At 39.2% G+C, this 26,451-nt stretch overlaps 1 protein-coding gene across 1 annotated transcript in view; it reads left to right on the forward strand.

Annotated features, from left to right (window-relative positions):
- FAM171A1 (family with sequence similarity 171 member A1) overlaps positions 1–13,072 on the forward strand; it is a 141,799-nt gene extending 128,727 nt beyond the window's left edge. Inside the window, exons 6-8 of the mRNA XM_032806400.2 lie at positions 6,630–6,746; positions 9,210–9,324; positions 9,977–13,072. Of these exons, the coding sequence (XP_032662291.1) occupies positions 6,630–6,746; positions 9,210–9,324; positions 9,977–11,678 (1,934 nt within the window). The 3' untranslated portion in view covers positions 11,679–13,072. The remainder of the gene's footprint in view (positions 1–6,629; positions 6,747–9,209; positions 9,325–9,976) is intronic.
- The last annotated feature ends 13,379 nt before the right edge of the window (positions 13,073–26,451 follow it).

Raw genomic sequence — 26,451 nt, forward strand, 5'->3', positions numbered from 1 at the left:
TTGTCATAGGGGTTTCTTTAGCTCTCTGCTCTTCGGGGGAATCTTTTTTGTTGTCAGACATACTTTCTGACAGGTATTTTGAAATGTTACCAAAATAATTGAAACTGATGTGATTATACTATGTTGTCATGACAAATAAAATATGTAGAATTTCAAAATATTGTATGCAGAATTTTTAATTTTTTGGCTCGGGAGTAATATGTACACCTGTGAGCAGAAAGCCTTTTGCCTGTATGGCCGCGATCTGCATTATTGAAGCCATTGACTTCAATGGGAGCATGATCTAGCCTTGTGTAATTGTGAGCCTATGTGCATGCATGTGTGCGCGCACACAGACTCTGGCAGGGCTTGGATTGGCTTGTGTTTCACTCTGAATGCATCTAAAATAATTGGGTTTTGAGGGCTTTTTGAAAAACCATAAATAATGCATGAACACCTGCCCTGTAAATGCAGAACCAGCCCTAAGGTTCAGGACCTGCCAACACTTTGTGTGAATAGTGCCTTCGAAGTCATATGTGAAGACTAGACGTGCAAGCAGGTGGTTGCAGTATCAAGCCCACATTTTGTCTGGGCTAAGTGAGCATGTTCCCCAGAATCCAAGTAATGCAATGTGGTATTATGTTTTCTACCTAGCAGAACTTTATTTCTGCTGCTCTGTTGAAGACTTTGTCTGGCCTCTGACATTGTGTCCTAGGTTTTGTTTGGCAGTAACTTGATACTCAGTGTGTGCTTTTTTTCCCCATATGTAGTTTATATTTAAATATTTTATCAAAATATTTGTTTACCTTTTAAAAAAAACATTTTTTGTATTTACTGCCTAATACAGTTTTCTCTTTATTCTGAGCATGAGTGAGTACCATTGACAACTGTGAAATCTTGGTGAGGGAAGAGTTATAAGAAAACTAAACATTCCCCCAACTGCTCATTTGAGCCAACGTGGTTTAATCCTGGATCAGCATGTTGGCTCTACAGAACAGTAATGGGGGGGAAACGACAAAGAAAAACTCCTTTGAATAGTAATGGGGGGAAAAGACGAAGAATTGTCTCTCTACATAGAAGTTTTCCATGAACTTTTTAGATTTAATGGCAATGGTAAATTGTCCCAACCATACGCTACTCACATACTATATAAAACTTACTGCATCTGCTTAAAAGATGCACATGGGCACTGTGAAATATTCTTTTGAGCTTTAGAACCAGTGTCTTAAAAATTGTCAACTTTTTATCCAACAAATTCTCATCTATCTGTGCATATCTACAGCTTACTTAGCAGTGTGGATGATTTGTGATTGTCTTCTTTGTTCTGTTGTTTTTGAAGGGAGGGAGAAAGTTGGGTGCAATGGACTAGCTTTTCATAACTCTCACTCAACCAGAGCCCTGCCTCCATTGCACTCCAACACTCTCTTCACAGGCCAGAGTATCTAGCTGGGCATCCTGAAAGAGAGAGAGCTGCTCTGTGAAAAGGGATGAAGTAAGTTATTCCACATCCCATCCTCATGCAAGGAAGAGGGAGCATGGGGTAGTGATGGAGACTAATTCTCTGTGCTATTCCTGGTCCAGCACAGTTATGACCAATGCTTATCCAGGGCAGCATGAAAAGTTGAAATCTAGAATAGAGATATTTTTTTCTTTGGGTAATTAATACAGCTATCAATTAATCCCAGTTAACTCAAGTGATTAACACAAAACAAATTAACTAGATTTAAAAAGTCACAATTAATTGCAGTTTTAATTGCACTGTTAAACAATAATAGAATACCAATTTAAATTTATTATAACTATTTTGGATGTTTTTCTACATTTTCAAATACTGATTTCAATTACAATACAGAATACAAAGTGTACAGTGCTCACTTTATTTTTATTACAAATATTTGCACTGTAAAAAAGATAAAAGAAATAGTATTGTAAGTTGCACTTTCACAATAGAGATTGCACTACAGATGTAGAATTTTTTCCCCATAACTGCACTCAAAACCAAAACAATATAAAACTTTAGACTCTGCATGTCCATTTAGTCCTACTGCTTATTCAGCCAATCACTAGGACAAACAAATTTGTTTATATTTACGGGAAATAATACTGCCCACTTCTTATATACAATGTCATTCGAAAGCAAAAACTGGTGTTCGCATGCCAGTGACATAGCCAGTGTTACAAGGTATTTATATGCCAAATATGCTAAACATTGGTATGCCCCCTTCGTGCTTTGGCTTATAGATTGTACTGTTTCTTTTTAGTCTTTTTTACAGTGCAAATATTTGTAATAAAATAATATAAAGTGAGCACTGTACTAATAGTGCAAATTTTGTAATGCAGTTATATACAGTGATAGTGCACCCTTGCCTGGAATACTGTGTACATTTGTGGCTAGCTTATTGCAAGAAAAAAATACAGCACTTTGACTGGGACCAGTAGAAGAACTGGCACAATCTGCTGCTGCTGTTGCTGCTGTGGAACATGGAATACCTCAGTCTTTGGCCACCACCTAGGGGAGAGACTCAAATGTATCAAATACCTGTTGGTGAGAAATGACAGATATAAAAGATGAGAGAGACCTTTAGTACAGTCTTGGCGCAGGGAGGGGTATGCAGTGGGCTTCCCATCAGATTGTCTCCTAGAGCCCTGAGGGAACCATCCTTGTCGTGAGGCAATGTATTTAGTTCTCTGAGGATAGAGTGATCTCCATTAAAAACTCAGCATTTTCCAGTTGTCACCACATAGTGGTATCTGATGTACCAAAGCCTTCTCTGTGTTTAAAATAGGAAATAAGTGTGACCCATGGTGGTGTCCAGTGGTGACCCATGTAGTAAGTACCAGGTACATTTCTAGAGCTCTGGCCCTCTCTTAAGAGAGAGGGAACGCCAGCTTCTCTGGCTGGTGTTTTGTGTTACACTGACCAGTTAGTGTTCTGGAAGATAGCCAGAGTTAGCAAAAACTGGTGAGTGAGCTAAATGAGTGGAAGACAGGCAAGAAGGCTGGCTAGCCTTATGCTTTGTACGCCCTTTTGTTTGCTTTCTCTACAAGTACAGAGCTTCCTTTTGTTGGAAGAATGTGAGCAATCTTGTTCTGCTGGAATGAAAAGTGAGCTTTTCTCACAGTGATGAGAGTGTAGTCTCTGTTAGCTTCTTGATCACTGTGCTGTGCAGGCACATAATTAGCAAAAGAGCTTTTAAAGACGCACCACAAGGATTCTGTTTGTTCCAGAGCAGTGTGAGTAAGGCAAGCTGGACACATATTCTCCCTAGTGAATAACTGCAATAATGACTCCTGCCATAAACGTGGATTTGGCTGCAGATATAAAATTCCTCATTCTCTATAGTTATCCAGTTATTGATGTGATGAGGGATTCATGGATAAACTCGAAGATCCTGATCCTCAGAAGTGCCGAGCACTGTCCCACTGAAGTCAATAAGAACTGCAGAGCTCAGCACCTAGGTTTTTGACTCCCCTTAAACTTGCCTTGTTGCGGAGACTGAAATAAGTGGCATTTTAAGGAATTTCTTGAGCAGTCAGACCTAGTGATTTTTTAATCATAAAACTTGCATCACACTTTTGCCTGTGTAAAATATATTTTAAAATAGACTTGCAGCAGAAAGGAGGAGGATACTTTCTGCCCTAGTTTGTGTCTCAGGTCCTAGGACAGGAGCCTGCTCTTCTCTTCTTCTGTAGTAGATATTAGTCCTGAAAGCCTCCCTGCCTTACCCTTTAACTTGATCCAAAGTAATGATAAATGAATCTATTTCTGTTAATGTCCAAATGTCTCCCACTTCTATCGTGTAACCTATAAAGTACCAAAGATGTCAGCTTTGCTACTAAGGTAGGAATGCGCCTGTATCTTTGGGGGTATTGAAACTGTAAAAGAAGCTTGGCTTGAATAAGTCTCCTCATCACCCCTACCACACAGACATACTCTCTCTCTGCTGTTTGGTTCCTGCTTTTTTTACCTACCCTTTTAGACCCCTGCACAGTCTCCAAATGCTCTTTTATGCTGCTGTGCTTTTTAATAATATTTATTCATTTTGCATTGAGCATCATGTCTTTGAAACAGGGTTTATTCCAAGCCAAGGTGGTTTTATTATCAAGGCTGATCCTGCTGAGGATAGTAGAAAATTGTGGTTTCAGCTGTGGACAATGTTCTTGCTGATTGTTGTTTCAGTCGCAGACAGCAGTCACTGTACCAAAAGTTGATGGAATAAGGACATTCCCTATGAGATTGTTGGCTATGTTCTCAGCTTCTCATTCAAGGCTATTGTAGGGACAGATGTCTGCTACTAGAAAATTACCTGGTGGAAGATCAAGGGGAAAGGTGGCTGCTTGGGAGTTCCTGATTCATTTTATTCCTTGGGCCTACTAGAAACTTCTTTTATGACCTTAGCCAAGTCATTTCACTGTCATTGCCTCTGATAATACTTCCCTACTTTGTTGGGTTGTTCTGTAGACAAATTCATTACAGTAGATGAAGTGCTCAAATTACAATGTTGATGCTGATATTGCGTGAAATGACACATTATACCTATTGGATACCTCCCTTACAACACAGAAAATACTTTCCTCTCCACTCCCCCACTCTGCACCAATATTGAATGTGATTACTGGCTACACGTTCAACCAGGTTTCAAATGCCAAGTCGGTATATGTCGATGGTTTTCACCTCTATGTAGCAGTCTGTCAAATATTGTGTCCTGCAAAAAAAAAACTTCTACTTTATCAACACAAGCTCTATGCTGAGATAAAAAAAAATATGATTTACAAGGATTTGATTATGTAGAAGAAAAAAATAAATAAATATTCAAATATGTTCTTTAAAAGAAGCCATTCATCATACACTTCCATGATTTGCTCATGTGAATAATTTGAGAACTACAGTGAAAATCATCAAAACTTTAAGGTTAATTTTGTGGTATTCTATATAACTAATAAAATCTCTTAAATGTATTTTACAATCATTTTAAAATTTTCACCTTTCCTCCACCACCACTTCCTCCTCTAATTCATTAGTGACATCATAAAAAGGGCTTAGTTTCAGGCCAGAGACACTGACGACCATTTGGAAGGAGGGCTAGTCAGAATACAATACTATACTGAATATAGCTCTCTTGAAAATGTTAGGTAATTTCAGCATTTCAGCTTCCCCTTTGAAGCAGAAATTTATAACTAAACTTTGAGAATGGCAAGTGTTTATCCATTGAAGTACATGGGATACTGTAGATACTAATTTGATACATTTTTTAAGTGTATGAAGAACTCCAATTCTATTTAGGTTTTTTTAATTTGTTGTCTAGTTTGGCACCCACTGATGGTAGTAAAACAGAATGCTAGATCAACATAAATTTGAACATGTCTTTTGGAAGCCTTACTACTCAGAGAGGAATTCTAAAATGACCACAAAACTCTCAAATTTTCTGTATGAATTGCAAAGGTTTCTTTCTAAGGAATATTAGCTGCACCACAGGACTCAGCAATTTCCTCTATGTGCAATAGCCCTTCAGAAGCCTGAGAACATCCTGTTTCAATTTTTAAATTTTCAGTAGTCTGAAGCATAGTAATCAAGTGTGTCATTCAGGGAGAATGGAGTAGTCTACTAGCATTATGAAGGTGCTTTGGCTCAGAATTTAAACCAATTTTTTTATTAGGCCCCAGAGCTGGAACCTTAATGTGTAACAAAATGCAAATAATTATCTAATTTTAAAGCTTTTTCATAAAACTGTGATTTACACTGCACTGTATCCTTTGAAAGTAGAAGCACCATTTTTTTAAAAGTTAGTACTCTGCAAACTTCAGGATGAAAGCCTGACCAACTTAATTTCCTTTGGATTATCAATACCTGTTTAAAATAGATATACACCATTTCCCTTGAAAGGCATGTTTTAAAAATATTCTGTGTTGTTACCTAGCAAACACTAGTCACAAAACTACGTGTATTTTGACTGAGTCCCTCTGATGGTGCTACTGAAAGAAATTGCTAAACAGAAAATAGTTCCCTGTCCGTTGGAAACACAGAGTTAAAGAATCAGTTTTCTAGATGAAAAAATAAAACCCTCTGTAGGAAATAAAAAGGTTCATGCTTCTAAAAGGCGATTGCAAGTAAGGGAGATGAGGATGTGGAATGATGAATACATGTGTGCATACAGTATATGTATATCCATGTTCTTAGAAGGAAATCTTTGCAGCCAAAATAAAAGCTTGGAGAGATTTGCTGTAATTTCATAATGCCTCTTTGAATAGTAAGAATTCTAAAAGGGGCTTTATAAAATTTAAAACAATATATTTGAAGTCACTCTGTAGTAGCTTCAGAAATAACCTCCTCCGGCAAAGGGAATCCGGGATGGCAACCACTAGTTCTCACATCCATTTTAGAAGCTTTAATAGTTTTACTTTATTTTAAACAGCTTCGTTTTAGTATAAAGCTTCTCAAATGACTTCTCATGGAAGGACTCAGTGATGATTGTCAAAGAGAGATGTGTTTAAAGACCTGCAACTTCCCCATGTCTTTAGAGTGATTTTTGACTTATAGTGCTTAAAGATAAGTTTTAAGGCAAAAGTTTTGTTACCATTTTTTTCCACTAGTATATGCTGATCTCATATTAAAAAATAAGATGCCCCATTTTGTATCTTGTATTTTACAGGGACATGGTTGAAGAGTAGTTTAGGGCTTGTACAACAAGAAGGAAATCAGCTGACCTGGACATACATTGCCCCACAGTTGGGTTATTGGGTTGCAGCCATGTCTCCTACTAACCCAGGTAAGACTGAATTGAAATGTATTAGTATTTCCAGTAATGAGTATTAATGTATTCATATATAACACTTATATTTTCCAGGATGACCTCATCTGAGATGCCACATTTTGATCAATAATGGATTATTACAAAAGAGAAATCTGAAAGTAAAGGGTTAAAATCTTTTGGGGGAGAGGGGAGGAATCCCTGTACTCAAAATCACTTACACATGAAACTTTATAAGGAAGTATTCCTTGCACTGTTGTCACTTGTGTCACCACTATCTGGTAAAGTAATTGCTAGAAAGTGAAGGGAATAATGATATCAATGTACTTGTGAGTTCCAACAATTACTAAGTATCAAAGGGGTAGCTGTGTTAGTCTGGATCTATAAAAGCAGCAAAGAGTCCTGTGGCACCTTATAGACTAACAGACGTATTGGAGCATGAGCTTTCGTGGGTGAATACATGCATCCGACGAAGTGGGTATTCACCCACGAAAGCTCATGCTCCAATACGTTTGTTAGTCTATAAGGTGCCACAGGACTCTTTGCAGCAATTACTAAAACATCTGTTATGAAGTTTTTTAAATGCATTCACCTGAAGCTAATACAATCACAATTTAGAGTCGTCTTAAATGTTCTTTTGAAAACTTTTGAAGTTTTATTCTGACACCTGCTATAATCTCATTGACTTCATTGAGCTTGCCCAGGTGGAATTTAGGGTGGAATTTGGCCCTAAATAAGCAACATACCAGATTCTGTACTGGTTGACTGCCCTTTGCAGATTGTCATTGGTTGGCATTCAGGAAGCTATTTAAATAACACAGAAATCAATGTAAACTAGCTGTGATGTGTACCTGTACTCCTGTTGAAACTATTCATGATGTGGCTTGATAGTTTTTTGTTTTTGTTTTTCCTGTGGCCAGCTCTTATTCCAGTTCCCCTGCTTCAAATGAACACAGGCTTCTTTGTTTATACCAAACAAAAACCACCTCCTTGGAGAGTCTTCATTCATTAGGTTTTGATAAGTTCATAACAGAGGTAGTGTAATGAAAATGCCTTGTCCTGACTACACAATGGACCATGTACCATGTACATAAACAAAGCAACCTACTGTGTAAGGATTAGTTTTCAAGTCTGCCCAAATAGATTCCACTGAGCTTCCTCAGTATATGGAGACAGATTCTTTCTGACAGCTTTCTTTCCTTAAACGATTTATTTAAGTTTATGCTATAAAAAAATTCAATTGCTGAAAGATCCAGCTTGACCTAGGGCTGAACCAAGTTATGGGTGTAGACAAGGACAAACTGTAGTTTGAATTCAAAATAATCTTGTAAAATTAATTGTACCTTAAAAGGGGGGGGGGCAGATGTTTCTGTGATTTTCTTGTCTCTGACTTTAATCGTGTTTATACCAGTCGCAAATTTGGCCCCATATGTCTACAATATTTCACCTTATGAAGAGTTTTGATTGTCCTTGTAGTTTTTCCTTTAGGGTAGAGATTCCCTTGTGCTCTGACTTTCCTTTCTTCTTAAGGCCAGGCCAGCGTTTTTCAGACTTGGTCACAGTGGAACCACTCTTTTTAATTGAGAGTCTCATGAGCCATGTCCTCTCTCATTCACCAGCAATGGTTCTTGAAGTACAAGTGTTTCATAGACCACAGTTTATAAACCTCTAGGTTAGATCCTTAACGTTGTTCAAACGAACAGGCAAAATTCTGTTCAATCACAGTACATACCCATGTAACCCTATCACTGGTAGTTGAACTTTTCTGTCTGAAAACAAAATTTGGCTCTGTATTTCAAACTGTGTGAAGGAACTGACAAACTAATGGGATTACACATTCATAACTGGGAGTGGAAGTTGTATACATGTCTCTTTCTCTGTGAGTAAAGAGTTTATCAATAGTTCTTAAAATCTTTAGTTTTACTCTACTGCATTTAAGGGCCTGGCTTTCAGAGGTCCTTAAAACCCACAGTTCCTAGTGACTCAAACTAGAGATATGAGCAACCAGTACCTCTAAAGATGAAGCCCTTAATGTGCCACATCTGCTATTTACTGCAAATTGATCAAAACTGATAAAAAGAAATCTCGAAACAGGCAGCAGAGGGAAAGCAGTAGTTCTGCGGCATGCACGCCACTGGCTGAAGACACTGCAGGGGCTTCTGCACTTCTGCTGTGTGAGGTTGGGGAACTGTGGTATTGGATGGAGCCAGGAAGCAATGCTTAGCATGGCATGCTGTTTTTGCAGTCAAATGGATTTCCACAGAACAAACTGGCGTTGTTGCCAGCAGAACCATCAGTCACTCTCACCACATCTGTCTCAGATACGGCATAAGCAGGCACTGCAGGTGGGGAGCACCTAATGGCAGCTTTGTTCATTTAGCATCCTGACAGCATGGAAGAATGTGTCGTGACTGTCAGTTAATTTGCCTCTCTTTGTTTAAAGGTTGTCACAAGTCCAAACTCTGTTTTCTTGCCTTCTAGGGCCCATTGGAACACAGGACATTACCACCTATCACACAATGTTCCTTTTGGCAATTCTAGGAGGGATGGCTCTCATACTTGTGGTTTTGCTCTGTCTTCTTTTGTATTATTGCAGGTAAAGTTTACCATTTTGGTCATTCAGTTTGCATGTAGAATGTAAACATCTCTGCTTGCATGATACTGAAATTATGTACAATCTTCTATTGAAAAAAATTTACATTTAAAAAAACAAGAATTATGTACCTCACTGGACTTGAAAAAGAAAGAGACAGTGAGCTAAAGTCCTTCCTCATGTTGCTGGTTGGATATAGTACAAGCATGTATTCCCCATGTTTGTTAGGAAAGGGGTTATGTGAAGCATGGCACCTTTATAACTTATACATTTTCTGTAGAAGACGTTTTAGTACTGTGGATCAAAGAGAAGATGTGTATATCTTGAGCCATAACTCTACTTGTTTCAGTGCTGTATATGATCAGTTTTCAACAATCCCTATTCTAAAATGAATTGTAAGCCTTTGTCAGTGAATACATGCTATTAGCTCTCGTTAGGCTTTTCTGTTCCAGACACTAGCCCAGTTTAAAATTAAGTGCTTGGGGTGTTTTCCCAATGCTTATTTAATTCACACTGATTCCTTTTTAATTGAACTTTGCTACTGAGAGTTGTTTTCAGTCATTGCTTGAAAATCCCATTATTTCACGCCTGCTGATCTTATTTATGTACAACAGTCATAAACATATGTAACTCTTTTTGTTATGGCACACTATAGGAGAAAGTGTTTGAAACCACGTCAGCACCATAAGAAACTGCAGCTTTCTACAGCATTGGATGGTTCTAAGAAGGATCAATCAACCTCCATGTCCCACATCAATTTAATATTTTCCCGACGGGAGTCAGAATTTCCTGGTGGGATGTCTGTTGCCAGCAATGGGCACACTGAAAACTCAGGCGTTAAGGAGTTAATGAGTGCTGTCCACATGGAGTTGGTATCTTCTAGTGGAGAAGCAGATTTGCACACTCCTATGCTCAAACATTCGTACAGTACCTCACAGGAATTTAGCTCCCGAGAGGAACTGCTTTGTCATAAGGAGAAAGACAAGAGCCGAATCTCCATGGAGAACCTGACTCCTAGTGGGACTTTAAGAAAAGACTACCATAAGTCAGGGGATACTTTTCCTTCAAAACTAAGAAACTCCATGGAAACATCAGAAGGATATGAGTCCCCTATCAAAGAAGATTACAGGAGAAGTTACAATGCTATGTTGTCTCAACCTTTATGTGAAAAGCAAGAGAAAGAGATTCAAGCATCCATAAACCATATTTCTTCAGGAAGTAAATACAATATTCAGGAACAAATGTACCCCTCCCCATCAGCCCCTGAAAAAGAACTGCTAGATTGCAGACCTACTGAATGTATGATGTCTCGTTCTGTTGATCATCTTGAACGACCTACATCTTTTCCTCGACCAGGTCAGTTGATCTGCTGCAATTCTGTTGACCAAGTTAATGACAGTATTTACAGAAAAGTATTGCCTGCATTGGTCATCCCAGGTCATTACATGAAGTTACCAGGAGAACACTCTTATGTTAGCCAACCATTGGTTGTCCCAGCTGACCAGCAGATTGATATTGAAAGACTTCAGGCTGAGCTTTCTAACCCTCATGTGCAGCTTTTTCCGCATCCTCAGCAGCAGATGCAACCCCAACAGTTATCATCACAAGCAATATCTCAGCAACATTTGCAAGATGCAGGTGCAAGTGAATGGAGTCCACAAAATGCTTCTATGTCGGAGTCCATATCCATTCCTGCCTCACTTAATGATGCATCTCTGGCTCAAATGAATAGTGAAGTGCAGCTCCTTACAGAAAAAGCTCTGATGGAGCTAGGAGGTGGAAAGCCATTGCCTCATCCTCGGGCATGGTTTGTTTCTCTAGATGGACGTTCAAATGCTCATGTTAGACATTCATACATTGATCTCCAAAGAGCTGGAAGGAATGGAAGTAATGATGCCAGTTTGGATTCTGGTGTTGACATGAATGAACCAAAATCTGCCCAAAGGGGAAGAGGAGATCATTTGTCCCTGCAACAGACTCACCAGCCACTACAGGCAAACCATCAAAGAGAGCAGAAAGTGTCAGATAGCACAGCTTATACACAGCTTGTGTATTTGGATGATATGGACCAAAGTGGCAGTGAATGTGGAACAGCAGTTTGCAGCCCTGAGGACAGTACCCTAAGAAGCTTATTGGATGGAGCTAGCAGGAGAAGTGGGGTCCAGTTGCCCAGCCTGCAGGAGGAAACAATAAAAAGAACAGCAGAAACCACACCTGACCCACTAACTAGTCCCGAACATGGAACATCCATCCACGATGAAGATGACGACGATGATGAAGATGACCAAGGAGAAGATAAAAAGAGTCCTTGGCAAAAACGAGAGGAAAGACCACTGATGGCTTTTAATATAAAGTGAGCTATTGCAAATCCACCTTTCTGTGGAGTATGAAATTGCCAAATATTCTTTCTGTGGAAGTGCTTAATTGTTTGTGGAAGAGGAAAGGAAAATCTGTGATGGGGAACACTGAAAGAACTTTAAATGCATTACTGTGTAAATGTTAGAGAAGAATTAAATCATTACTCTGAAAAGTGATTTAATGGATGCCTCCAGTGAGACAGCTGTAAGAAGAGTGTGATTGGTATTCCATTTACTTGATGTTAGTCATCAAGGATGTTGAAAATATTGACATTGTTTTGGCAGGTTTATGACCTCAAATCTCCTTTGAATGGGAGCAGGTGAATCTTTGTTACATTTTCTTAAGTCAATTTTATCACGATAATGCTACTGAAAGGGTATCTTAAACACAAGAATTTGACACTTGGTGTCTAAAGTTATGCATTATCTCAAAGGAAGGCTATGCATTGCTGCTTTTTAATATTTTGCTTATACTATGCTTTTCTTATTTTTACAAGTTGGTTGTAAACATTTATGTCTTTATTATAATCTGTTCAGCAATTTGTTTTAATGTAAAACTGCAGGAAACTTGAGTAGCATCCCTTGGTATTGGAGCCTTTTTATGAAACAAAATCGAACTTTGTGTCAGCTGCAAACCCTTCGGTTCTGGTCTCATTAACTCCAAGTGCCTTTTTTACAGTAACAATGAACAGTCCATTCTTTTTCTAGTTGCTTTTAATTGATCTATTTGGATTTTATAAATTTCTGAAATGATACCTTTTATTTTAAACTGCATGCCACCAAGTGTCCCATTTGTGTTGAGCATTTCTCATTTCAATACAGTGTATTCTCTAGTTATCATGTATACTATGGATTCTGTTTAGCTAAAGTAGACTAGAGGATGTTTTAAAGGCCTGATGAAGCCAAGAATATAGTTTCATTGACCGTATATGTGGTTACTTTCCTCTGGAATCCTGTGAGCGAATCTAGCTCATATAACATGGACTATGGACCGAGCAAATGGACTGAAATGTGCTTTAAATTTTTGGAAAAAAATTATGTACTATCCAAAAGTGCCAGAATTACTCTTCTGTGCTTTCTCTTTACAGAGCTGCTTGGTTATCCAAAAATTATAATTGAAAATAAACTTCAAAAAATTAACTTTGTGGGGGTTTTTCTCTATCGGGAGTCTTCATGTTGTTGAGCAGGCAAAACTATTTTGGTTCACTTTTTGTAGTACAATTCTATGGGATTAATTTAATTTTTTGTAAATCGCTTAACTATTAATTTATCCCACATTTAGGCCTCCATTCAGGAAAGCATCCCTATCCAGAAAAAAGAACAGGAGTACTTGTGGCACCTTAGAGACTAACAAATTTATTTGAGCATAAGCTTTCGTGGGCTACAGCCCACTTCATCGGATGTATGCAGTGAAAAATACAGTAGGAAGATATATACACAGAGAACATGAAATAATGGGTGTTACCATACACGCTCTAACGAGAGTGATCAGTTAAGGTGAACTACTACCAGCAGGAGAGGAAAAAAACTTTTTGTAGCGATAATCAAAATGGTCCATTTGCAGCAGTTGACAAGAAGGTGTGAGGAACAGTATGGGGGGGAAATAAACATGGGGAAATAGTTTTACTTTGTGTAATGACCCATCCACTCCCAGTCTTTAGTCAAGCCTAATTTAATGGTGTCCATTTTGCAAATTAATTCCAATTCAGCAGTCTCTCATTGGCATCAGTTTTTGAAGTTTTTTTTATTGTAATATTGCGACTTTTAGGTCTGTAATCAAGTGACCAGGGAGATTGAAGTGTTTTCCTACTGGTTTTTGAATGTTATAATTCTTGATGTCTGATTTGTGTCCATTTATTCTTTTATGTAGAGACTGTCCGGTTTGGTCAATGTACACAATAATAAATAACAGAATAAATGGACACAAATCAGACATCAAGAATTATAACATTCAAAAACCGGTCAGAGAACACTTCAATCTCCCTAGTCACTCGAGTACATGCATATTTAGATTTAATCTTTTTAAAACTACTTTTCAAAAAATCCATTACATTATCTTGTAAAGACAAAGGCAAGCATTACTAAACTAAAATTACAGAAATTTATTTCTAAAACTGACTTTAAATTTGTTCTGCTTTTACATTTAAAGGAAAAGCATACTGATGGTTGACAATTTTTGTATAGTATTGTAATGTATATAAATTCTACTTGAAGTGAACTAAGCCAAGATGGATATTTGCACTTGCAGACCTCTTTAAAAAGTGTTTAATGTTTTTAATACTCCGATCACTTGTGGTAATATATTTTGATTGTCAGAATATGTATAAAATATGAGCCTTAGTAAATCAGATGTCTGAACTACATAAGTGAAATTAGAGAAGAATAATACAAATCAGATGACAGATAGGGTTCTTGGTTACCATCTGGTTTGTCACGGCATTTCCATTATAAAAAGTTAACCCTTCTCATAATCTCACAAGCAAGTGACACTAACTCTGTGCTGACTTTGTTTAATATTCAAAACCATGCTAACCCAGATTGGTAAAATGTGAAGTCACTTGCTTATATTTTGCAGCCGCACAGTGATACAGAGACAGATTAAAAGTCGGAAAATCTGTAGAACCATGTGGAAATTCAAGAATATGACTTGACATCTGCAGATTGAAGCAACTCTAGTCCAAGTAGCATGTGACTGAGAAGATTAGTGTAAGATTGTGATTTTTTTCATTAAAAGACTCCAGTAATGACAAAAGGTGCAAAAGTAATGAAAAAAGACAATACTTGAAAAATATGACCATTGTTTTGCAGCCAATATAACCATTTTTACAATTGTACAGACATCAAAGTATCTAGAATGTAGGGAGCTGATAGGTGGATAAAGATGGCAACTCCTCCATTTTAGATATGCATGACATATAACCTAGTTTAGGATCAAGGAAACCTCATGACCATGCTGGGAATTAATGTTCTCACTGAGTGTGCACTGATCTCATTGTTTGCAAATAAGTTCCCACTCCCTTAGCATTCTGATACCCAGCTCTCAAACTTCATTAAATTGTTCATAAATGAAGTTAAGATTTTGTCATGGTTATTTTTAATAAGTCACAGACAGGTCACAGGGAATAACAAAATTAACTGTGACAATGTGGGGCTGAGAACCCAAGTCCTGCTGTGGGAGGAGAGGGGGTGGTCCAGCACATACCATTTGCAGCAGCTGGGTGCTGTGGGGTCCCCCTGCCGCTCTGGGGCTGAAGCGGAAAATGTCACTGAGTCCGTGATTTCCAGAGACCTCTGTGGCATAATCTTTGCTTTATTCATAAAGCACTTTGACATCTGATGATGATTTATTTATATTACCATAGTGCCTGAGAACACCAATCATGGACCAAGTCTCCTTCATTCATACTCAGACCTCAGTGGTTCGGGAGCCAAATTAGCAATCAGTATTACCCAGAAGAGCCACGGTAGTGTAAATTCATTGTTTGTTTCATTTACTATAGTATTATGTATTCATATTTAAACAGTATGACAGGAAATATTTAGTTTATATGTGCTGTTCTGACAGCAAAATGATTGACCAAATATTATTATTTTATCAACTACAGTTGGTGAATAATAAAGTAAAAGCATCCTGACTGGTTAATAACCGATTAATAATTACATCACACACTTTTAATAGCGTGCTGCAAAGAGTCACAGGAGACACATTAAAGAGCCACTTGAGGCTCACGAGCTTCAGTCTGAGTATCACTGTTCAAGGTACACTAGAAACATGGAACCAAAAGACAGTCCCTGCCCAAAGGAGCTTGCAGTCTGTCTGACATGTTCTAGAAGTACAAGGTATTCTGGTAGCACGTGCAATTAGTTTGCAAAAAAAAAGTTTGTAAAAAAAAAAAAATTAAATCGTTGAGACAAAGATGTGACCCTCTTTAGCAGGGCAGTGACAGAGTTGACCAGCATTGGAAAGTGAGTCAAGCACATGACAGTTAAAATAGCTTTGGGCATGTTTTCTGTTGTAAGGAGTCCTCCTTAAATTTTCTCCTATCTTAAGTTTCTTCTTTTAATTTATCCTCAAAGGCCGCAAGTCACAGGCATCCATCTTTCTGAACTAGCTGGTACAGATTTCATCATGCAAGATAATGGAGATGGATGTGGAACCCTTTCCCCATGTAAATGGATCAGATGATTATATTCACTGTTTCTCTGGGACTGCTGAAGTCCCTTGTGGAACCTGAGGATGAGATTTGTAACCAGCTAACATTCACTTGAACAACGTAGGCAGCTCCCTTCCCTCCATGGCAGCTCAGTATTCTCTGTATAGATATTCTCTGTATAGATAGGACTAAACCTTGTTATAGCATAGTCCCAATTAAACTGCATAAGCAGGCTCTAGCTCTGACTATGTTGGCCAGCCTAGTCGTTTTGAGAACATCCTTAGACATGTTTGAATGAGGAAAAGAATATAACCTTGCTTCTCTAACAGTAATGTACGATAGATAACAGTGCTCTCAAAAATAAAGTTGGATGCCTGCCACCTAGTGGCAAACCATTTGATCTACTAGTGAGACTGAGCTAGCAGCACTAGACAGCTTTTTTGGAAAGAATTTAGGAGGTGAAGAAATCTAAACAGATAAACCTATATACATTGCAAAACTGTCCTTTCAGAGCCCAGATATTTAATCGAAACCCTGTAAAAACTGATTGTTGACAGCCAGACCAAGCACAGAGCTATTGTCAATTAAAGTGATTCCTGCTGAATAGAATAGCTGGGACACAATCCAACCTGCTTACTTTCCGTTTTCACCACTTTCCATTTTAATCACTAACAGTATTTTAATGCGTTAAAGTGAATTTTTCTGCACTTTCCTCTCTCAGCTTATTACCTTCATCCTGTTTTAATTTTCAGCTTTCTTTCCTTCAATAAATGTATCTACTTATTTTCCAGGCTCAGTTTAGAGAAAACTTTATAATCTCCATTTTCCAATTCTGTTGCCTGCTGTCAATTTAAACTTACGTGTTCAGCACAAACCAGCTCATCATTTTCTTGATCTCGTCACCTCAAAGCTGCAAAGACTTAGGAATTGTTTAAACTTGGCACTTGACTGAAAACAAGTGCTAATGTAAGAATAAAGAAGTGGTTAGATTGTTTTATTTCATGCTGACCTAGAAACTGTGATCAGGGACATCATTTATAGTTAACAATGGTAATGGGATGGGAGCCCAGTTTTCTTTGGCAGTGACCTTCAGTTATCTACCTAGAACCAGATTATCTTGTAAAATGTGGCATTATCCCTTAATTAAGGTACATCTTGGTTTATTGGCGTGATTTCCTTTTGACGTAGTGACTGATCATACTAGCAATCCCTAAATATCCCCAGATACCTTGAACATTTACACAATCAGGGGAATAGAATTTCATAGAATCATAGCAATGGTGGGCTGGACTTAACCGTCATAATAAAAGCAGGTGTAAATGAATTTCTTTGTTATGAGTTTATCTTTCTAATTTGTGGTAGAGAATATGTATGTAAGGAAAGGTGGCTGCACACAGAGTGCTGACTAGAGCCTGGTTGAGGGATGGTGATGTCAGTATAGCATCATAAAGGTGGGGAATGATGCTCAAAAGTCTGCTGTGGATGTCAAGTTCTTCTCCCAAAATGATCCCCCAGTCCTGACCCATGAGATGTTCAGCACCTTGGAGGATCGAAGCTGGAGGAAACTATTTGACAGGACTTATTTTTAATAATTGTTTTTAAATGGTTTGTCAGTAATACAGATGTACACAGTCATGACAAGACCCAGATAAAGCAGTGACTCCCATATGACAGATGCAATCTCAGGTTCAATCACATATGGCATCGACTAACCCAAGGAGGTTACCAAAGTAAAGATGTTATAGAAACCCTCCCAAAGTCAAAGCTGTTTGACATGCCCCAGCAAATGAAAGAAGAAGTTGTCACTGAAACTTATGTCAGTTTGGGATCAAGTTCCCAGATACAGTTATAACAGAGTTAGAGTTCATAATTTCAGATTCAGTTGCTATATGTAAATCTGTAACAATAAATCTGTAGTTACTATGTAACTATGTACTGTAATATAAAGTTTCTGCCCTACAGAATTAATTGGTATGAGATTTCTTGTTTTTCAAGTATGTGTCACTGTGGATCCTTTGGTAGATGTGCATGCACCTCATATACGTAAGATTGGATTCTTCTGAACAGAACTTTCTGGGGCTGTGTATACACCATGTGCCTCCATATGGTCCCATGCAATGTCATAAAGAATGGCTGTGACCCTCAGTTTCTGCTTACCATCCATAGCAGCAAGACAGAACCTGGTGAGTGTCTGCCTCAGTAATCTTGAACTCAAGATAAAACTGTTCAGAAGTCTTCAGAACTCTTCTGTTTTACCTTATGAAGACTGCAGTGAACAAACTAGATCTGCCTGAACTGATTTCTCTCAGATTTTCTCATACATACCCATCTGTTCAGGGAATTTTCATAAAATCGTAGAAATGTAGGGCTCAAAGGGACTTTGGGAAGTCATCAAACCTAGCTGCCTGTGCTTGGCAGGACAAAGTAAACCTAGACCATCTCTGACAAGTATTTTTCCAACCTGTTCTTAAACACCTCCAATGTTGTGGATATAGTTAGAAAGTTTTTCCTAATATCTAACCTAAATCTCCCTTGCTGCAGATTAAGCCCATTACTTCTTGTACTACCTTCAGTAGACATGGAGAATAATTGATTCCCATTCTCTAAGAAGCCCTTAGCATATGTGAGGACTTATCAGGTCTCCCTTCAGTCTTTTCTCAGGTTAAAATCTAGGCATGTTTAGTCTTTTCTTCATAGATCAGGTTTTTATCATGGTGGACTCGCAGCCTGCAGGCTTCAACGTTACCCTTCCTACAGCGGACTTATCTCATTAAAGGATTGGCATAGCATATTATTCTTGCCTAAGCAGAAGAGGCATATACCAGATAGATGCTCGATATGCCAATTCTCACTGAGAACCATCAAGTCATGGGCCACTTCACTGTTTCACTTGCTGGAGCAATCTATAAAGGTCTCTTCAGACCTTGGATGACAGTTATTTGAACCCACCAGGTACTGGACACAGCAACAGCTGAAAATACCCCTTCCAGCAGTCATGCAACACCTAAGACCCAGGTGCTGAAGTAGACATCACCAGCAGTGAAACCAATACCAGTGGCATCAAAGCTGGCACTGACACTTCTGGTTCCAAAGTCTGGCACCAAGTAAAACATTGATAAATTGTAGTCAATTGCTTGATCACACTTTGATTTGATATGAAATATACACAAGAGACCAAATAACCCCTGTCAGTCAGATTTATTAATACAGTAAAGGAAAAAGTTTCTTCTAAAAGATACCGGTCTACGAAGAGCAGTCCTATGCAGTGATGCTGCAGAAGGTATGCTCTCCAAATTACACATTTCAGCTGGTATTATTTATGATTTTACAAGTTAGTTACATGTTTCTTTACTTGTCACTAAAATCCAACCCATCAGTTTGTTTTGGTTCCCTAACTTCTTGTTATCCTTCTTTATCTTTGTTTTGGATACTTGCATTCTAGGTGCTGATCCGTGAAGGTACTTCCCTAGTTTGCACTGAGACATACACTGAATGTATCTTGATTTTTGACAAAATTTCCTATCTGCTTGTGCCAGATGCTTGCTTCAGCAAATGCAAGGTGGCATGGGATACTTAGAATAAATTAACAAGATTATAGTATAGGCCAGTTTAGAATATTTGTGATCAGTGTTATTGGTGTTTAAAGCATACTAATATATACACAGTACAGATATTACATACTATTAACATGATATATTTATATGCTAGTCAGACTATATTGGTAAACAGACTGCATCAGCAAAGGCAAAGAATCCAGTCAGAGTTCAGTATCTTCTCCTAGGGAAAGAACACATGATCTCTGTGGAGAAAACCAGTAAGTCACAAATGAAAATGAGGGACATTACCATTGCCAGCACTGAGACAAAATTCCCCGGTACTGACCCCTCTGGTACCAATAATACAGCCATCTGTGTCAATACCTTCAGTACAGTCACTCATGCCATCAGATCTATCCTAGGCGGGATCCAGAATGACTTACTTACTGATGCAGTTACTAGCACTGATGGAGACCATGGCACTGAGAGAGCCATATACCTCAACAACGCCCCTAGAGTAAATCTATTCCGTCTCTCCATCCCCAGGGCACTTGTTCTCACCTCCAACCAGCAGAAAACCCTCTTCCCTAAGATCTATGGGCAAGCCAGCTGAAAGAACAAGTGGCTCTCCTTATAGAGCTTAGCTACAACCCACACTGGACTGGCCAATATCAGACAAGCCAGCCATACTATTACAGCATGCCACTGTGGCCCTATTGAGCTTACTGAGGTCTGCCTTCACACTTCTAGGAGACAATCCCTGTCCAATTCCTGAAAGAGGTTGCACTCCCCATGGACATCCCTGGCCAGACCACTGACAACTGACAGGAAAGAATGCCCAGAAGATCTGGCAATGGCACCTGAGGAGCAGCAATATCATATTGCTTCACCACCCAAGATCTTTCCATCTTTATCATCTGATAAAGTGGGTAGCCCTGCACTGATACCAATGACTAGAAATAGAGATGCCTTTCATACAAAAGAAGTTGCATAAGCTGTTTGACCTATGAATAACTTCAGACCCAGCCAGGATCGCCCTCCCAATAAATGAAGGACTGTTTGATGTCACTAAGGCCGTATGGCAAGCACCAACCACTACAAAGAGGTTAGAGAAGCAGTACCAAGTCTCTCCAAAAAGGGTTTGATTACTTCTGTGTCCAGCTCAGGTTCTCTGGTTGTCTCAGTGGTGTAGGTGAAATCCACGTCCAACAAAAGCACCTCAAAAGACAAGGACCCAAAGAAGCTTGACCTGTTCAGAAGGAAATCCTACTCCTCCACTGGCTCCAACTACAAGTGGCAAATCACCAGGCCCAGCTGCCCAAATATAATTTTTTGACCTGGGACAGGGTTACACCCTTTCTGCCACAGATTATGCCTGAGAACAGGGAAGATCTCAAGGAGATGGTGGGTGAAACACCTCTACAAGCAGCAATAGATGCCTTGGACACCATGGCTGGATCCAACTAGGATGCCTTGTGAACTAGAAGAAAATTCTCTCTTATTCAGTCACAGACTATGAGTTAAACAGGAGTATTAATCAGCAGGAGCCTATCTCCCGGATGGCAGATTCCAGTCTCTCAAGTCCATGGCAAATGACATAAAATCAAACCCAATGACGAGTGTGTAGCTGTTTAGAGCTACTGGGTCACATGTAGTCATGGACATATGAGATGCTGCTTACCAGACTTTACCTGTGGCTGATACAGCAATGGAGTTTAGTGTACTGCCCATCCAGACACCACAAGAGCAGGAGACTCTGCCACCCCAAGTCATCTGAGAAGTTGGTGGCTGGACTCAGAGAACATACAGAAAGGGGCTCCATTCCTTGACCCCACCCCTACAATGACACTTGCCACAGCCACGTCAGGGTAGATTGGAGAGCTCACTTGCAGAAACACTGATGAAAAGAAGACATTCAGATCACATGAAATATTTTAGCAAAAACATTGAAAAGAGCTGATGTACTTGTGAAAACTAGTATTAGAATATGCATGGATGGTTACTGAATGAAAGGAGCTCATGACCTGTATCTGATGTACCATGTTAAATGTGAAGTAGCTTCACTGTTCTTTGTGAGTAGGCTCCCTACCGGCTGCATCTCTAAATCTACCTCTGAATGCTTTGGCACCATGGATTGTAACCTCCTCAGTGTCCCATGCTCTTCTGTCCTGTGTTGATGGTAGGTTTTTAGTGGGTGTAGCAGCAATCTGAAATACTCCCAGTGACCCTCAATCGTGTATTAAAATGCATCTTACAATGCATCTCTTCTATGCTATCTTCAGCCATGAAGCTGTCATCTACTTCCCCACACCAGTGCCTGCATTCGCTAATGATAGGAGTATAGGAGGGCTTGGAAAGGGGTTATACACTTAATGCACAGTGAGAACATTCACAGTTACATGATAGGATTAAGAAGTGTATTAAAAATATAAACCCATATCCTTCAGGATATAAGACCACCACCAAGTGTGACAGGGCTAGGGAAGGCTTTTCCCCTAGGGGCAGATTATCACATTCAGGAATTTCTTGACGCTTTTTCTGAAGCATCTAGTACTGGTTACTGTTGGAGACAGAATACCAAACATTTTTTTTAAAACTCTAACAATGCCTAAAGGGCTTAGATTATTGTGACAAATTAGACAGAATTGGGGGTTGGTAGGTTGGATTTGAGCACCTGTGAGATGCTATGTATTTAAAAACAGAAATGGAGAGCAATAAACCTCCTGTATGTTTGGTTGAAAGAAACCTTCTTCTCTTTCGTTTGAACTAATGCAAAGTATAGGGTAGAAGGCCCTGGTTCCCAGATTATGGCCACTGAGGACTCTATGTAGTCCTACGGGTCACGAACTTCATAATCCAGCAGGATCAATGCTATAATTTTAGGAATGGGAAAGCTGAAGCTCTAGTTCTAGTCTGTTATATTTTCTATTGCACTAGAGCTTCAAAAGATCCTTCAGTAAATGGGGACATCAATACCTGATAGTACTAGTATTTAAACAAGCGCAAAACCAAGCAGAATTACACAAAAAGAGTGTCCTTCCTAAATATATATGAGACAATCATAAAGTCAGAGAGGCAACTAGAAGAAAGGAAGGCTACAAAAAATTATCTATAAATGCTTTGCAATTTACCTGGAAGAGAGAAGATAAAAATAAGAAAGTGTGATACAGCATGGCCAGAGGGCAGCATAAGAGTGTTAGCAGGGGGCCTTATTCCTGGCCAAGCGGAGGAGGTTTCTTTGATAACTAAGAACAGTGTAGGGCCAATTAGAGCACCTGACTCATTTAGAGCACCTGACTCCAGTCATGCGGATATAACCCTGCTTCAGTCCGACAGTGGTAGTTGAAGGAAAGGTGTGGACTGGAGCAGAGTGCAGAGAGAAGAGTTTGTCCAGAGCGAATAGAAGGCTTGGGAGTGTGCGGTGGTTGGGGAGCCACCAGAAACCCTGGTAAGGGCACCAGTTGCTTAATAGAAAGAGGCGGAGACGCCTTCGCAGCTGACGGGTATGAGAGGGAATAACCGGGAGGAAACCGCTTGTCAAAAGTGGTTCACAACAACCCAGGGCCCCTGGGTTGGGACCTGGGAGAGGGCGGGCCAGTCCCTCCTCTCCACTCCCCTCCTCGGACCACTGGGAGTGATTAAGAACTATCAGAGGCAAGCAAGATCGCCCTGAACCTACCCAGAGAAGAGAAAGCGCGGGACCAGGAACAGATACGCAATTGCCACAAAGAAACAGTTAAAAATAATTTATTGTACTGAAGTTGAGACGTCTGAGGAAAGAAATTCAGCAGATCTGATAGAATTACGATTGCGTCTGAGCCGACCTGTGGCCTGTTATGTGTCATTTTTTTAAATTTGAAACAGAGAAGTTCAGAAGATAGACATGTGGCATGCTGTGACAAATATTAAAGATGCAAGCGGATGATGACGGTACTATAGGCTGAATGTTCCATCCTGGACAAATAATGAAAAGCTTGTATGAGAATTCATATTGATAAAAATTAAAGATTGGAAAATATACCATTTTCACGGGTTTTATGGAAAATGTGGTTTTGTCAGACAAAACCTAATTTTTATTAAGATACAGTTGATTAGGAAAGAATGACTACGAGATGTAATATGTTTAACTTTTGTAGTGTTTGAACTTAAAACTACATACACTTGATTTAAAAGTTAGCTCTATGAAACATCAAAGCACTTCTTTTACATTAAAAAACCAGCTGAACAGTCTTCAAAACGTTGCGCTCAAGGAGAATTCACATCAAAATGGGGGATGTTTCTAGTGAGGTATCAGTTACCAGTCTGATGCTATCAACTATTTCATCTATGTCTGAAGTATGACTGCCTAGGAAGGAGTATATGCAGAAAGGTCTGGGGGTCATAGTGGATCACAGATTAAAATAGGATGGTCACACAGATAACACTGTTGCAAACAAAACTGAAACTAATTCTGGGATTGATTAGCAGGAGTGTTGTAAAGCAGCACCATATTCTTACTGCTTACTCCATGGTGATTATGCGTCAACTGATTATTGTGTCAAGTTCCTGAGCACCACATTCAGGAAAGTATGGACAAATGAGGAGTCCAGAAAAGAGCAGCGAAACATGATTAAACGTTACAAACATGACGTGAGGGAAGGTGATAGATTTACAAGAGCCCTATGACTCTTCCCCACAAATCAAGTTCATTTATGGCAGTAATTCTGTTCTTTACTACAGTTTCAGGTAATTTGCTAGTTCTGAAGTTGGTCTTATGCTATAATTGCCAGAATTGCTTGGGTCTTTTTTTTTTTTTTTTTTTTAAATTAGCATTACATTAGCTATCCTCTAGTCATAGTATAGAGGCTGATTTAAGTGATAGGTTACATACCGTAGTTAGTAGTTCTGCAATTTCATATTTGAGTTCCTTCAGAACTCTTGAGTGAATACTGTCTGGTCCTCCTGACTTATTACTGTTTAATTTATCTATTTGTTCCAAAACCTCCTATAGCAACAAGAAGAAAACAAAGGAAAGAAGTGGGACTGCTAAACACTGAGAATGGGTTGGAGTGGAGATTAAAGATTATCTAGGCATGGCTCAACACCTAAACAAATACTTTGCCTCAGTTTTTAATGAGGCTAATGAAGAGCTGAGGGGTTGTCACAGGGTGACTAATGGCAATGAAGATATGGAGGTAGAAATTATCACATCCAAGGTGGAAGTCAAATACAAACATCTTAATGGGACTAAATTGAGGAGTGCGGATAATCTCCATCCAAGACTATTAAAGAAACGGGCACATGAAATTGCAAGCCCAATAGCAAGGCTTTTTAATGAATCTGTAAATTCGGGGTCGTACCCTATGACTGGAGAATTGCTAATATGATTCCTATTTTTAAGAAAGAGGGGGAAAGTGATCCAGGAAACTACAGGATTGAGTTTGACCTTGATTGTATGCAAGGTCTTGGAACAAATTTTGAAAGAGAAAGTAGTTAAGGTCATATAGATGGATTGTAATTGGGATAAAATACAACATGGTTTTACAAAAGGTAGGGTATGCCAGACCAGCCTGATCTCCTTCTTTGAAAAGATAACTGATTTTTAGACAAAGGAAATGCAGTAGATCTAATGTACCTGGATTTCAGTAAGGCATTTGATACAGTTCCATATGGGAAATTATTAGTTAAATTGGAGAAGATGTGGGTTAACATGAGAATTGAAACTTGGATAAGGAACTTGTTAAAGGGGAGACTACAGCAGGTCATACTGAAATGGAGAACTGTCAGGCTGGAGGGAGATTACTAGTGAAGTTCCTCGAGGATCAGTCTTGGGACTAGTCTTATTTAACATCTTTAGTATTGACCTTGGCAAAAAAGAGTGTGCTAATAATCTGCAGATGACACAAAGTTGGGACATATTGCCAATACAGAGGAGGACTGGAATATCATACAAGAAGATTTGGATGATCTTGTAAACTGGAGTACTAAAAATGAGATGAAATTTAATAGTGCAAAATGCAAGGTCATGCATTTAAGGACTAACAAGAAGAATTTTTACTATAAAATGGGGACATATCATTTGGAAGAGTGAGGAAAAGAAAGACTTGGGCATACTGCTTGATCACAGAATGACTAGATCAATGTTATGTTGCCGGGAAAAAGGCTAATGCAGTCCTAGGAAGCATCAGGCGAGGTATTTCCAGTAGACAGTGAAGTGTTAGTACCATTATATAAGGCACTGTTAAGACCTCATCTGGGATACTGTGTGCAGTTCTGGTCTCCCATGTTTAAGAAAGATTAATTCAAGCTGGAACAGGTGCAGAGAAGGGCTACTAGGATGATCTGAGAAATGGAAAACCTACCTTATGAGAGGAGACTTAAAGAGCTTAACTTGTTTAGCCTACCCAAAACAAGGATTAGAGGAGATATGATTGCTCTTTATAAACACATCTGAGGGATAAATACCAGGGAGTGAGAGGAGTTATTTCAGTTAAGCACCAGTCTGCACACAAGAACAAATGGATATGAACTGTCCATCAACAAGTCTAGGCTTGAAATGAGGCAAAGGTTTCTAACCATCAGAGGAGTAAAGTTCTGGAACAGACTTACAAGGGAAGCACTGAAGACAAACCTAACTGGCTTCAAGACTGGCATGTGACTCATCGTTAGCTGCCAGTAGCAAAAATCCCCAATGGCCAGAGATGGGACACTAGATTGCTACAGCGAATTCTTTTCCAGGTGTCTGCCCAGTGAGTCTTGCCCACATTTCCTGGGTCAGATTGGCAGAGACCCTGTGGAATTTTTTCCCCCTTCCTCTGCAGCATGGGGCATGGGTCACTTGCAGGTTTAAACTAGTCTAAATGATGGATTCTCTGTAACTTGAAGTCTTTAACCCATGATTTGACGACTTCAGCAACTCAGCCAAAGGTTAGGGGTGTATTACAGGAGTAGGTGGGTGAAGTTCTGTGGCCTGCAATGTGCAGGTCAGACTAGATGATCACAATGTTTCCTTCTGACCTTAAAGTCTATGAGACACATCAGTCTGGGACAGTTCCACAGATTCGTCACCTAAAAAGAATGACTCAGGTGTGAGAATCTCCCACA

The sequence above is a fragment of the Chelonoidis abingdonii genome, chromosome 2 (assembly GCF_003597395.2).
Source record: "Chelonoidis abingdonii isolate Lonesome George chromosome 2, CheloAbing_2.0, whole genome shotgun sequence".
NCBI classification, from domain to species: Eukaryota; Metazoa; Chordata; order Testudines; family Testudinidae; genus Chelonoidis; species Chelonoidis abingdonii.